At 39.9% G+C, this 16,040-nt stretch overlaps 1 protein-coding gene across 1 annotated transcript in view; it reads right to left on the reverse strand.

Moving 5' to 3' along the window:
* Window positions 1-16,040, reverse strand: part of MLYCD (malonyl-CoA decarboxylase) — a 19,167-nt gene continuing 3,127 nt past the window's right edge. Inside the window, exons 2-5 of the mRNA XM_020801940.3 lie at window positions 11,260-11,372; window positions 10,890-11,046; window positions 8,775-8,924; window positions 1-1,791 (exon numbers count right to left, since the gene is read on the reverse strand). Of these exons, the coding sequence (XP_020657599.2) occupies window positions 1,258-1,791; window positions 8,775-8,924; window positions 10,890-11,046; window positions 11,260-11,372 (954 nt within the window). The 3' untranslated portion in view covers window positions 1-1,257. The remainder of the gene's footprint in view (window positions 1,792-8,774; window positions 8,925-10,889; window positions 11,047-11,259; window positions 11,373-16,040) is intronic.

Genomic DNA, 16,040 nt, shown 5'->3' on the forward strand with positions numbered 1-16,040 from the left:
TTGTTTATATAGAAAACATTATACTTTAATGTAGTGCATTTCAATGTTGTTTTTGGTTTGAACTTAAACTTCTGAGTTTAAGAATTTCATCCCATGTATTTAAAAAACAGGTATAAACATTGTAAAGCCCTTTGCCACTATTTCTTTTCTCTTCAGTTTTTGAACTGTTGACTTCACTTACGAAACCACAAATCAAAACTGTTGTAAAGGTACAGGCACAGCACTCAAGTCAAAATACACAATAACACCACCCATCTGCCATGGTGTTTCAATGTTCCATTGCTGAGAAATAATAATGCAGTGGTGCCATTTTGTGCTATGCTGAAGTAGACAGCCTGACCAAAGAATTCAGCACAGAACCGTAGGGAAAGAAGGTGTAAAACAAACGTTGTATTGGTGAAATGCTGGGGATGCTGCTTTCTTTGTGCATTTGGACAGAAAGTCCTTCCGCACTTGTACCTTTTATCAAGGAACTCTGGTATTGATCTACTTCTCCCTTTAATGTGTCAGAGCGTTCAGGTGTTCAACAGCTCTTTTGAAGAGGTGGATTAAACAAGGCTATTGATTTGGTGAGCAAGGCGAGGGACAACACACAGTTCACAGGAGTCACCACTGGCTCACCCCTTCATTAAGCTACCCTGTTTTCCCGAAAATAAGACCTATCCCAAAAATAAGCCCTAGTCACATGAAATCCCACCCTCCACTATTGTGCAGCATTGTGCAGCAACCAGAAGAAGATGACTTTATTTGAATAAATGTACCGTATTTTTTGTACCATAAGACACACTTTCCCCCCACAAAACAGGGGGGTGGAAAGTCTGTGCGTCTTATGGAGCGAAGAAAACAGATTACATTTTCCTGTTTTCTTCTCCTAAAAAAATGGTGCGTCTTATGGAAAGGTGCGTCTTATGAAGCGAAAAATACGTAATAGTTGTACATGAAAAAGATAAAACATCCCCTGAAAATAAGCCCTACTGCATTTTTTGGAAGAAAAATTAATACAAGACCCTGTCTTATTTTCGGGGAAACATGGTAGTTTATGCAGACTTTGCTGTTTGCCGGAAGAATTATCCACAGTAAACCTGCTGCCTGTCAAAGTACGTCACCACAACAAGGAGAGCCCAATCTATTTAATAGTGGACTCTGATGATATTTGGACTCAGTGTGCCAACTATATCTTTTTAAGCACAAGCATCCAAAACATCCTATTCACTTAGAAGTTTCTTTTCCTCTCCTCTTTAAAACTGTATACTTTATTTACAGTTTGCTGTTCTGCTGAAACTGGTAGACCAAGGAAAGAATCTGTTCTGAAGCCTTGATCTGCTTAGTTCCCAGGTATATAGTACTGTTGTCAACTGTGTCCTCCAAAAAGTAGCGATAGTTGACCATCATGCCACAGGAGGAGGTGATGCCACGGGGACTTGTGTCTCCCATCCAGTTCAGACGCCACAACGTCGCACCGTTCTGAAGGTGGAAGTTTGCCACAGGGTTCAGGGCATAACCGCGGTGTTTTTCTCCATACAGATACCAGGCACAGAGCCTCATAAGCGGCGGCTGCAACGTTCGGACCAATCTCTCTGACCTCGCCCACTCATTGTTTGTGAAGAGGCGTTTCAGAATTTCAATAGTGGGGTCCCCTGTGATCTCAGAGATTTCTTGGTATTCAGGATCCGTGAAGGGATGGTTTCTTCCGGTTTCCCTGGATTGTGAGGAAAGGAGTCCAACAAGCCATTTGGTGAAGCCCGGAATGGGAGACAAGGTAGAGAAGACTTTTATTTGAGGAAATTCCATCTGCATTTTTTTCCAGAGAAAAGAAAAGAGAGAGAAGAAAAGAAAAGGAGAAAATAGAAAGGAAAGGAAAGAAAAGAAAAGTGCCAAAGTATTTGGTTATCGGTTCAGGTGGATAAAAATTTCAATCACAGGAAAAGATACAAACCCCCCCCCCCCAAAAAAATTAATCAGAACACATTTTCAAACAAGATTTGAGAACAGACTACATGCATTGATGAGCAGGACGACATTAAAATCAAGAACATGCTTTTACAGATTTTATATCCTTCCTTATTTCATTTCAAAATACATTTGAAAGACATGCCTGCCCAAGTAGGAACACACTCGGGCTTAGAATCCCTCGTTTCTCATTTCCGTCTAATGAAATAAATATACTCTGCCCAACATCTCAAGATCCGGAGGCTGAGGTAGTAAATTAAATTCCCAGCAGGATAGTTTCCATACTGCAAAGCCATGATCAGCCATTCTCTCACAGATAACAGATACAACTCCAAGGATCTGGGAATATCAAATTGCCATTACACCTTCAGAACACTGAGGTAAGTGATATAAGTTTGTTCAGTGGAGAAAAAATATGTTTCCTCCTGGCAGCATAAATTTGGAAGCTGAGCAGATGGACAGCTGCAGCACCATTGGCAAAGACAAAATTCATCTTTTCCTACTCTATGCTCATTGCATACTGATAGAAAGAAAGTGGTTTCAGCCTCTAAATGAATATCAAATTGGACAAATTAGTGGCAGAATATTCAGAAAACCTAGGTTCCCGTTACCTGTTTAACAGCTGGCAGCTAAAGTAACTGTCAAGACTTTGTAAAAAAATATAGAAAACTGGTCCTGCCCAGTGGGGCATTCAAGTTGCAAGCAGCCTTTTCTATGGTGATGAAATATGTAGCTGAAAGATACGACTACATTCTGCACAAGTACCCTTCACCTGGGTAGCGTATTTGTTTCAATAATACAATCCACATGTATGCAAGGGGAAAACACTGTGCTTTGAGCAGATCATTTGTTGCTTCCGGGAAGGATCTAGCAATGCTATGATAAGCCCAAGCTTATTATATACTAAGCAATGAAAGCTTTAAAGCCACAGTGCTGGGGGTGAGGGGGGAGAGAGGCTAAATATTTTCATTGTCTAAAACTCAAATCATTTTTTGGAAAAGAACATCTGACAGCTAGCTTTGAGGTCAACCTAGAAGCAAAATTAGAGGACCGGGTTATATTCTCTCTCTCTCTCTGTCTGTCTCTCTGAAAGCACAAAGTTATCTGTTAAATTGCATCAAAGAAAAGAAAACAGAGTGAGATGGATCTACCAGAAGCTGCCTCGCAAACCCCTCTCTAAGCCAAGAAAACAAAGATAAAGGGCATTCTTTTAAAAAATGGCAAAAAGAATGCTAAGCTTCCCTTCAGTTCAAAGGAGAGCTCATCTACTTGGCTTCTCTATCCACTAGATTTCAGAGACCATGCCTAGCATTCCCAACTTTTAATCTAGCACAACAAGACATTCTTCTATTTAATCTGCAAACCAATTGTTCCATTTTGTGGTTTCCTCCTACACTTGGTTGCCTATCATACAAATGATCTGTGTCTTCATAGTGTTTTTTAAGTTTATACAACTAAGAAGGAAACTTGGCATAATTTATTAAGGCAATGTCTACAGGGGCAGAGGGAAGAGGTGGGAGAAGAGAATAAAAAAGCAACCATGTGCTTCTTTTTATTTTAAGAGATGACAAGACAAATTGGCAAAATGACCCAGTTTTTGTAGTATCTCATATCTGATGAATGGGTGAATTTAGAAGCTTATCTTATGTGGCCAGTTCTTGAAGAAAATAATAAATAGATGCAGTAAAGCATAGCCATTTATGCTGCTGCTAAATTGATGTGCTACTTTCCAGGGCTGCTGGTAGAGATCTGTTAATGTTTATTTCCTTGTCAGAAACTCACACACCATTAAGAAGCAGATGCTGGTTTTATTTTGTTGCTGCTTCTGCAGAAGGTTGCAGATTCATTTCTATTATCGGTGACTCAACGAAAAGAGTGTTGCATTATATTACCCAAGAGAAGTGGCGCAGAGGTGAGCAATGCCCCTATTTTTAACTCACAGAAACAATGCTTCTGTTGGGAAGTTATCCCGAGTATTATGGATTAAGACAGTAATCACTAACAGCTTTGCTAGAAAAGAATACCGTTCTTAGAATAAGCTTTCTTGCCGCTCGTATCATACAGACTATGAAGATTAGTATACACTATCTTATGGCAGTTAAAAACTAAAAATTATTGTGGCATATGCTTTCGTAAGATAGAGAACTCTTTGTTTAGATGCACTGCAAAGTTTTTGGCTCATTTCTGTGGAGGCCTAGGAAAGGAAAGGGAATCAAGATTTAAGGCCTGCTGTCACACAAATATATGTCTGCAAAAGCAATGGCACGCCCCCAATCCTGAGATTTGTGAGGGAACAGCATGACTTGTAGATAGGTGATGCTCTTTCATGAAGTGACAGCCAAGATGCTGTTTCAGAGGTTACAAAGGCATTTACATACAAATACCACAGCAGGTTACAAGAAGGCTACCTCAGGTAGAAGAAATAAGGAATTGTACTGAAGGGCTGCTGAGATTTTTAACAGTGCAGTGCCTTTGGCTACCCAGTTAATTCTGCAGATCAAAACGATACCAACTGTGGTTAACATCAAAGGAGGCAAACAAACAAACAAAACAAGTTCCAGAAAAATGATTCAGAATTTTATACTCATCATGCTTCTGTTTATTTATTTAAAAATACTGTACTTGTACCCTGACTTTCTCCTTAAGAACTCAATGGCTTACATCATTCAGACAACAGCAAGGCTAAAAACAGTAAGTATACAAATACTAAAAAGAATCAAACAAATGCCACACTAAAAGGTGGTAAACAAAAGCAACACACACACACCCAAAAAAAAACCCAAAGCAGTAAGACTCAATCATCCATATAAAAACTCCGCTCAGGCAGCCAGTCATTAAGGGAAAGCTTGCCTGAAGAGAAAGGTCTATTTAAGATGGATCCAGTCTGGCCTCCTGTGGGAGTTCCAAAGTATGGGAGCACCAAAAGAAAAGACCGTCTCCTGTGTCCCCACCAAATGCACCTATGAAAGTGGTGAGGCCAAGAGAAATGGCCTCTCCTGGTCTTGATCTTGACACCAGGCACACTCATGGAGATGTGGCCCTTGAGATAACTTAAGACCCATGCCATTTTAGGTTTTATAAATTAGAAACAGCACTTTGAATTATGCTTCTATAACATATCATAGCCCGACAGTGGGCATCCATGTGAAAAGGAATGTATTTTTCTCCCTGTACTTTCTTTATATAAGCCCTTTTCAATAGCACTTCGTAAGACAAAGTCTTAAAATGCACAAAGATCACCATACACAAATTTTGAAATATAGTTTCAAGTGACATAGGACAGGATCCAGCTGAAAAATCAGTCAAGTGTAACTCACACCAGAGTCAAAGAACATGAGAGACACTGCAGACTAAAACAACCAGAAAAATCTGCAGTAGCTGAACATGCCATAAAACAAACTGGACATGAAATTCTATTTCAAAATACTGAAATACTGGACAACACCAGCAATCATTACGTCAGACTGCACAGGGAAGCCATTGAAATCCACAAGCATCAACAAAACTTCAACTGGAAGGAGGAATGTCTGAAAGTCAACAAAACCTGGCTCCCAGCTCTGAAAAACACTGAGTGCAAAAGGTCAACGAACTCCACCCAGCCACAAGGTCAAGGGATTACTGCACACAAAAAAACAGCTAATGACACCCATCAACCACAGGGACAGATAATCTCCCCTCCTTATCAAAACAATACAGCCACAACAAAACACACTAATCAACCATCTCCTGATTAGGACAATAGCCTATCTCACAAACTAGCCTTCTCACAGCCATAAATACTCCACCCACTCTCAAGCCTATCCAGAGCACAGTTTGCTGTCCTCTGAAGATGCCGGCCACAGAGACTGGCGAAACATTAGGAAGAACCACTTTCAGAACACGGCCAAGAAGCCCGAAAAACCCACAACAACCATCAGTCAATATAAATTTCCACTGTGTATTGCTCCAGGTTAAGAACTCAGCATAAGCATTTGCTATTGTGCACCCAATCATAGGACTGGTGTGAAACAGAAAATACTTATGACTTCCTACCATGTGACCATTCATATGCTGATGGAGTTATGCCTTCAGCCATAAAAAAGAGGATTCTGGATATTGCCTACTTTCTGCTGTCTAAGGCTGGGCTCAGTATAAGCATCCAACACATTAATCAAATTTAGCGATTCACACCTTTAAAAGCCAGGATAACTGAAGTAGGCTCAAAATTCCCATTCTTAGCAGTATGCATGCTCCCGATTCTGCCATTATTCAACTGTTTTAGAGTTTCACTCAGTAGGAATAAAATGCTACCTGCTGTGGTTCTTCCACATCAATAGCTGCGTACCATATGACTTCAGGGAAAAAGGTGGCTTTTGATCCTTAAGTTGTTGAGATAGGCCCAGCAGGAGAAAGGTTGGTTAAAACATTTTCTGTGTGTTATGTGCCATCAGGACAGACCCAATGTACAGTGACTTCCTACCTTGTGATGTTTCATATGCTGACGGAGTTATGCCTTCAGGCATAAATAACAGGATCCTGGCAGTTGCTTAACACAGCTTTTAAGCTAAATGAGATGTTCAAAGAGTGGTTTTACCAGTTCTACACCCCCCAATAGAGTTTCATGGCTGAGTGGGGATTCAAACCCAAGTTTCCTGAGTCATAGTCCATCACTCTATTCCAATGATTCCCAACCTTTGATCCCCAGGTGTTCTTGGACTGAAACTTCCAGAAGACTTCACCACTAACTGTGCTGGCCAGAATTTCTGGGAGCTGTAATCCAAGAACATCTGGGGACCCAGGTTGAGAACCACTGCTTTATCCACTAGACTTTATCCACTGCTTTATCCACTATCCATTTTAAACTTTTTCTTGCCCCCCAGCCATAAACACAATATAAAACAAATATAGGCTGAATCAGGGTTGTATAGGTTACGTAACAAATCTGGTGTAGTTTCCAGTCTGTGTGCCAGGAAATATTCCAAAGCCCCCCCTAAGAATGTCTGCCCTACACCATACTGGCATAAAACATTCTATGTGGAATTTATATTAATAAGACAACTATCAGTCTTACACAGAAAGCACCAGATCCATTGCTCTGTCCTGCAGATGGAGTAATGTTCACAGTCCGAAGTCACTTCATGAGTCTCAGTCAAAACCAAGTTGAGTTTGCAAAAGAGAGCACCAGCCTACTGCAATGTGCTTATTTTAATTCTAACAGCAGTGTCATAGCAGTAATGTTACTCACACATATTATCTTCCTTTAAATGAACCCCAAATCAGTAACTGCAATTCATATATAGTTCTAGTGCTCAAATGTTTAAAACATACATCACTGTATTCTGAAAATTCAAGGCATGTCTCCCTACATTCAGATATATCTGTGATGGCAATAACTTAACATGTGCTCTTTCTTAGGAAATTAAAAGTTACAGAAGCTTGAAATTAAGTGATTTGGAATTAATCAAACAGATGAGAGAAAACAAAGCAAATAATGATATATCTTATTTTTTTCTACACTGTTTATTCCCTAAAGTATATTTGAGATCCAGCCATGAGAAATGTATTACAACACATTAATATCTATGAGAATGAACCATAGCAAATGGAGCAGTACCAAGTAATTTAGTTTGGCATTTAAATGAGCAGGATTCATTTTTAATATAAAAAATTCTGAAATGTCTGCTTTAAACTAAAGTCATGCCTTGCTCACAAAACACATTTCGGCATGGACCTATGCTGAAGATAATGCCCACAAACTCATATAATTTAGACCAGGTGTTACAAAGAAGGTTCTAAGGGTCACCCCATGGCAGATGCCATTAGAAGATCACAGGACAGTTTTCACATTCAATATTCATGGGGTGTAAGCACCACCAGGACTCCTGGATAGCCAGGTACTATGTCCTAGTGCAAAGTTTTTAAAGGCATATTACTTTAAAATCACAACACATTAGAAACATTTTGAAACACAAAATGACAAGAATATCACCACTGTTCTTCCACTGTATGAAATTAGCATTTGAAAAGGAAGGTCACATTTAGAGACAGGAAGGAACTTCCGGTTTCGTGGTTTGTGCAGGTGTATCCTCCCGACACACAAGTGTTTGGTGGTTCCCAGCCCCAACTCCTCCAGAGGGCACCCACTGAGAGGGAGTGCCTGGAGGAGGCAGGACAGAGAAGCGGGGGCGCTGCCTCTGAGTGGGGCAGGGCTGGGAAGCAGTGAGGACCTGGTTGTGCAAAGGATGAACCACCACGAACCCATAGTTCGGCAGTTCATGCCCATCTCACAAAAATTTGAAAACTATTTCATGTGGAGGAATTGGGGAAGCCCATTCCCAAAAGCATTCAACCTTTACTCAACAACATGCATTGATAGTTTTAGAACAGGCTACTGGTCTTAGACTGTAAGAACATGTCATTGGCTATTCCTACCAGCTCCAATGCACAATTGAGAACTCTGCTTTCACCCTTATACCCAAAAAGTACGTTTCTTGTAAATCCCTAATCAATCAGCCCATAAGTGAAGGATAAATAACTGAAGGGCCTTGCTATATTGTGCTACTGATTTCAACTGCTAAGAAGCAAGAGGATGTAAACACCTAAAGCATATGCAATGAATTTATGGACAATAAGCAAGAGTAGTTTTTACTTCTTTCTGAGTTCCTGGAGCACTGCTGCTAGTTATGCAGAAAATTCTGAATTTGATGGATTGATAGTCTGACTATGTATAGAACAAGTTCTGATGTATTCCATTCTAGCACCTAGGATTCTATGGTAAGAGCATGAAAAGAAACAGCCAAATTAAATTGTAGTGCAATATTCAGATTATAAATTTTGACATATACCTGCAATTCCTTAACAACTCGCTTGATGAGGTGTGTCCCAAGCTCCACTCCCTGCAGGCCCTGTTGAGTCAAACTGATGGAATAGAAAATTGCTGTGGTAATTTTGTTCGTATCCTCCACTTCTTGAGAGGGAATCTCTTTCACAATGGCCTAAAAAAAATTAATATGACAATTAACTGCTTCATTTTCCACAAACAACAATGTCCAGCATGTGCCACAATCCTATGAACTGAGTAACCTTCTTTATTCAGGTCAGGTTTTGACTCATTATCCAGTGAGCAAAATTTGAAACTTACATATCCTGTAGATAATTGCCAAAATATATGCAGTATTTCAAATATACTTCCCACATGGGCCAAAATCCCATTGGACCTTTAGTCATGCACCAGGCATGTTGTGGGAGTTGCTGTGACTTGCTGACAATGTGCAGGATGCGTGCCCCATGAACCAGGTATGTGATCTGGTGTATGGCTGACATATGACGAGTACCTCATCAATCAGCTGTGACTCCTCTTACACATGTGTAAATGGATTCCAGTTACCACATGCCAAACTTCTTTGGATACATGTTGGACTGCTAGAAGTGGCTGGTGACATAGCATTGGAAGTTGCCAACAAAAAAAACAGGCAAGCAGACGTTTGACTGGGCATGTGCGGGCCCATAAATGTGCCCCCCAAAAGTGGACAAACTGTTTTGACAACTGCAGCATTTCACCAAGAGGGATCACCAGTATTGAGAAGTATGAGCAGTATTCTAACCTCCAACACTGTGTGGTATTAAAGGATCAACTATTTAATGCCAATTTAAATCAGACATAGACCAAACCATTACTTATACAAACCATAATTCAGAATACTAAAATCGCAGAACAGCACACAGTGTGTGCGTACATGTGTGTTTGACATTCTCATCCAAACGTGCCACTGGTCTGAAGGAGCAAAGTAATAGCTGTCAATAGTGGTTTGCCATTTCAGGTACAGTGGTGCCTCGCTAGACAGTTACCCCGCATGACAGTTTTTTCGCTAGACATTGACTTTTTGCGATCGCTATAGCAATTCGCAAAACAGTGATTCCTACAGGGGAATTTCGCTGGACAATGTTTGGTCCCTGCTTCGCAAACCAATTTTCGCTAGACAACGATTTTGGCAGCTCCCTCCATGCTCGCAAAACGGGTGTTTTTGGGACCTAAGCTTCGCAAGACAGCTATTTAAACAGCTGATCAGCAGTTCGCAAAGCGGCTTTCCTATGGCCGATCTTCGCTAGACAACAACAATTCTTCCTCATTTGAATGCATTAAACAGGTTTCAATGCATTCCAATGGGGAAATGCTTTTTGCTAGATGATGATTTCACTAAACAGCGATTTCAGTGGAACGGATTATCATCGTCTAGCGAGGCACCACTGTACTGTATACTACCCTGAAACAGATGTACGAGGAAGAAAACATGCATATATGTCTCTGTACAGTATAAGCATACCACAGTTTGCAAAAACCACACTGCAGCATGCTTCCTAAGACTGACTGGCCATGTAATCCTGACCATACTAAAAAAAAAATTCCTTAACTACAATCTGGAATTCTGCCTTCACGGAACAATTATCCCTAAAGATGGTACTAAAGATTTAACAAGGAAAACACACCAAAAAATTGCAATTCTGAAGTTAACATATGTTAACAATACACTCTGCCCTGGTGTCACAAGGCTTCCAACTATGCTAGCACAAGAGAGGGCATATCTTTCTCAGCAGCTAGGAAGTACTCCTCAAATAAGTTATTCATCTATGACATATGGAAAATAACTGTCTTTTAATAATCAACTTCAAAGTTGAACAAACCTTATTATTTTGTTCTCTTCAGAAATAAGCATGTATGTGTGCACACAGATGAACAATTAAATACTTTACAGCAAATAATTCTAGTGAAATTATTTGAATTTTTGCATTAAGTCATTAGTCACAAGCACAAGGTTTTTCTGAAGGAGAAAAATGACTATGTATAAATATTTCCTGGGATCTACTTCGGAATGTGCAACCACAAATTCAAGCTAGAGATATAATTAACTTGCAACAAAAATTCCAGAAACAGGTTTCAATGGCATGTATCAAGTATATACCTGTATGTTGCTGGTTATCTCATCTGTAAGAGCAACATGCAAAATTATCAATGGCTCTCCAGGTATTGCACAGTGGGCAAAGTAATAGCACCTTCTATAAGACCCAACTCGGCGCTTCATATCCATCCAGTTTCTAACCGGGTGTACAGCTTCACTGCTAAAAAGATATAATGATTGCATTTTAATACAAAGTACAGACATACATAAAAAGTCAACCTGTTCTTGCAAACTAAGGTTTCCTCCTTATGTGTGTCCTTATCAAAACAGCAGTATAACACTAAATCAGCACGTGTGTAGAAAGTAGGCCCCCAAACTGCATGAACTAAAAAAAAAAGCATACCAACACTCCCCAGCAATTCTCGGCACTTACTCACTAATCTTCTGCAGTATCTCACAAGGCGATTGCCATGTAACTCTTTCCAAGTTCAGGAATCCTGTGGAGAACCATTCTGACAGCATGTTCTTTAATACACCATTCATTTCCTGGAAACAGAAACAGATGCATTTCAATAATTCACTTGCATATTTTTAATAACCACAAAGAGAATCACTTACAGCACACATCTTACATGCCGGCCCAAAGTCTTACTGAGGTAAGTGTAGACAAGAATGAGGCACTGGCCCCTTGCGTTTGTCCATATGAATTACGTATACAGTAAAGCTTTCTCTCAAACAAATTCTAGTCATTTCTATACCATTTTCAGTTGCCAGAATAGTTGACAATAAAGATCAGTTTTTTAAAAAATCCAACAAAACCCAACACATTAAAAGCCAGTTTTAAAAAGCAAAATTGCTTATAAAAGCCTGAAAAAATAACAAGCTTGACACCCAAAATACAGCAGGGTAGAGGACAAGTAAGCCTCTCTGGGAAGGTAGTTTGTAAATGGTGTATCATCACTCAAAAGGTCCATTTAGTCAGCAACTGCCTTCTTTCACATTGTAACCATAATATGTTTAGTTGACTGCTTTTTCTTAAATATAATCAACTCCATAGTCACACTATATACTGTATACATTCCCCAAAGTGTTGTGGTAAACAGAAAAAAAAGACAAATAATTAAATGTAATGCAATCTAACATGCTCCTATGCAAAGATGTCTACTTCTTAAAGAGGTGAAAAAACCAAGAAAAAGAAAGAAAAGAAAAAGGAGGCAAGGAGCATGATTTAGTTTGTTCTATTTTCATGCCCTACACATGTCCTTTCTTACAGGAGCCCATCCCAGGTATGACCTCATAACGTACTCTGCTGTGAAGTTCAATCTAAATGCGTGCAGGACTAAGAAAAATACAGCTGCTATCACGAGGCATATATGGAATGCGGGGGACAGCCAGCAGAAATACTGCAGCCCTCCTGGCTCCATTCAAACTGATGAAATTGCCTCACTTGAGATGACTGTCTACTCCTGCACAAAATGTGGATGAAATTAAAAGTTTAAACCCTCTACAAAGTGGCTGCTTATAGATGTTAAGGCACCAGAGACAGCTGCCACAAGTTATCACTCTGGTAAAGTCAGCTGGAGAACCGTTGCTCTGCTGGGACATCAGCTGTTAAAGGTTTAGCAACCACATACTTTAACCTGTTGGGAAGAACTGTAAAACAGTCCTCTCCTGCTGATCTGTCCTTGAATTTGCTGCTGTTTATGGCTTGACTCTGACTGACCTTGGAAGCATTTTCTACTGTAGTCACTTAGTTATTTTTTTAAAAAAAAATCCCCCAGGGTTTCATTCCCTAACACTGCATTACTGTATGCAGTTATGTACGTAAAAAAAAATGAGTCAGATGGGGAGGAAACGGTAAGTATAAAGACAAAATATTGGTGCTGCCGATGACTTGAGGCCAATTGTGAGCACAGGGGAGCAAAACGTCCTCCTCTTACCATTTTACAGCTAGTGTTTCCTTCACTATTATATGGTCCATCATACAAAGCGAGTCCGTCATCCTCTCTGAAGTCATATAAAAGTGGCTGAACTTAGTGTTTGTAAATTGATTAAGGTGAAAAAAGTAGAGAGGGCATAATGTTTATATTCATCTGACATTGGTAATGATTTGCTGAAATAAATATATCAAGGTCTTTTTTACACAAAGTGACAACTGAACCAGCAGGCTTTCAGTGATGTAGCATATTAACATCTTGAACTGTGATCTCAGAACAATCTCAACAAAGTACAATGTTCTTATAGGAATAAAAACTGAATCACTTAACAGGCATACATCAGAAAGAGTTCACTTGGCTACAGTAATTACTTTCAAAAATTAAAAAAAAACACATTGTATAGTTTAGTACCGTGGGTTTAGATTACTATACTGGACCCAAGTAATGTACATGGTGGGACATGGTGGCGCTGTGGGTTAAACCACAGAAGCCTCTGTGCTGAAAGGTCAGAAGACCAGCCGTCGTAAGATCGAATCCGTGTGACGGAGTGAGCTCCCGTTGCTTGTCCCAGCTCCTGCCAAACTAGCAGTCCGAAAGCATGCAAATGCAAGTAGATAAATAGGTACCACCATGGTAGGAAGGTAACAGCATTCCATGTCTAGTTGTGCTGGCCACATGACCACAGAAACTATCTTCGGACAAACGCTGGCTCTGCAGCTTGGAAATGGGGATGAGCACCATGCCCTAGAGTCTGGCACAACTGGACTAAATGTCATGGGGAACCTTTACCTTTATTTAATGTACATGGCAGACATCTCATTCTATAATAATATACCCAGCACATTAATTAGATTAGTTTTCTCTCTAGCAAAAAACTCAGCCCAACCCCAAAACAGAGTTTACATCCCACCTCCAAGATTCATACCAGGTGGGTTTTTTTCCAATCCAAAACTTAATTTACCACTTTATTTCACTGTGAGAAAAGAAAACTATGAGCTGACTGAAAGTTGGATTCATCTCTATCCTATCAGCTGGGAAGGCCCTATTCTTCCCAGAATATTTGTTCTCTCTCTGCAAAAATACTCCAGATTTCATATTTGGAACATATGCCAGGGAAAGAACAGCAGTTATTCACATTATTAATTTTTTTTTGGGGGGGGGAGGGAATCAATATAGATACTTCTGTAATGGATATGAGTAGACATATGCAAGTCACCTTCTTGAGGCAAGCAAATCTGAACAAGTTATTGATGAAATTAGAAATTCAAAAGGTTGCCTTTCAAAGCACCATTTAGAGCCAGCCATTGTCTCAGTGGAATATACATAACACTGAAATCCCCTCTTGACAATGTAAAATACCCAAGAAGAATTTCCAGGATCCTTGCAAAATTCATAAAACCCCAGCTGCTTACTTGAACATCAGTGTAAACGTGTTTTAGAAAAAATATTCTCATGCTGTCCGCAGGGTTTACTATTGATTTGACTACAGAGACACTTAAAGCTTTATGGGCAATGAGAATGAAAAAAGAGCTATGGGGCACATCACGCCTTGAAAGAAAAGCAAAATCTCCTTGACACTTAAAAATAGATTGTCCTCCATGATACCAAAGTACATTTTTATACACTCAGGGAAATTCTCTTTACCATGAAGCCTATAGCTGAATGTTTGCTAGCAGACATGCCTGGATAGAAGCGCTTCACCTAGGTCACAAGAATCTATCATCTTCCACAAATCCAGCAGGAAGACATTTACTGTTTCTTAGCAACTAGTCACTAAGGAGTCTAGCCATTTTCTCTGGGCCATTGCTCTTGATCCTACTGACTGTTTAACCTTGGAATTTTATCCTTGGATACAGATCTATCCATTACTTGAGAGATGCACTCCCTTCCTAAATAGGCATTCAACAGTTTGCATAATGTCACATTTCATTTTAATGCTTAGATGATCGGACCTATAGAAACAAGGTACAGTTCTAGTACAACTTAGGGCTATCATGAATAGAGCAAGACCAACAGAATGCAGACTGCAAAATCATGTCCAAAACCATCTTGTTTGATCATATTACCAATAGCCCATGTATCTTGATGACAAAATCAATCTTATTCATGACTGCCATTCAGTCACACACTGCTTAGAAGAATAAATATTGCAAATATGTAGAAACTGTAGCAGATAAAGCTGGCTGAATAGCTCAATGGTACAGGCATCTGGCTGTGGAGCCAGAGGTCGAGTTCAACTCCCAATTGTGCCTCCTGCAATAAGAGCCAGTCCGTGTGGCTTTGTGCAAGCTGCACAGTCCAAGGATGTCCCCTCAGAAAGAAACAGTAAACCATTTCTGTGTATTCTCCACCTCAAAAACCCTGGAAATGGTCAATGCAAGTCACAGAATCATGCAGTTGGAAGGACTCTATAGGGCGATCAAGTCTAAAATGACTTAACAGCACACCATACATACATACATACATACATACACACACACACACACACATATATATATATATATATACAGCAAATGATTTCATTCTATGAACTGCTGTATTGTTCCAGTAACTCACACAACCAAGCACTGAGAGGCCCAGAACTAGTATAATTGAAAAGGATGATCATCACTGCCATTTGCACACCTGTCCACTGTCCTATCCTGGGTACAAGGCAGGATAACAGCACTTGAAAGTCTGGATAAACTCTAGCACTGGCTGAGATATCTCAAAAGGTTATCTGACTGTTCAAAAAGTATGTTCTTCAGCAAGGATAAACTGCTCTCACAAAGCATGAGGGGCAGCTGAATCAGAGGATTCACTTCACTTTATAGCACAGAATGAGTAACTGAGAGCCACATGAAATGAGGCCCAGTAGGTCAGAGGCAACATAAACAAGGAGGGGAAGAAAATGCCAAAGTTTAAAGCTTCAGCTCCAATGCATGCACAAACACATAGGATATATCTTGTTCCATGCCAAAGCTAAGGCAGAAATATTTTTATTGCTAAAGCCAAGTATATTATTAGCACTCCTATATTCTCTGTAATACCGCAATACTGTGTACTGCTCTGATGCAGGCTGAACAGAATATTGGCACAAACGCCTGAACTTTGCCCTGGTAAAAGTGTCTGCCAGTGCTTTTTAGGAGTAGCACACACAGCTATGCGACAAGTTTTTCTCCACTTACTTCATGACCCATCCTGCTCCAAATGAAACCAAATTATCTCCATTCAACATTCCGCAGATGTCAAGACCATATCAGGTACTGAGGGCTCACTGAAGGCTTTCCCATTTGGT

Source organism: Pogona vitticeps, chromosome 10, assembly GCF_051106095.1.
Source record: "Pogona vitticeps strain Pit_001003342236 chromosome 10, PviZW2.1, whole genome shotgun sequence".
NCBI classification, from domain to species: domain Eukaryota; kingdom Metazoa; phylum Chordata; class Lepidosauria; order Squamata; family Agamidae; genus Pogona; species Pogona vitticeps.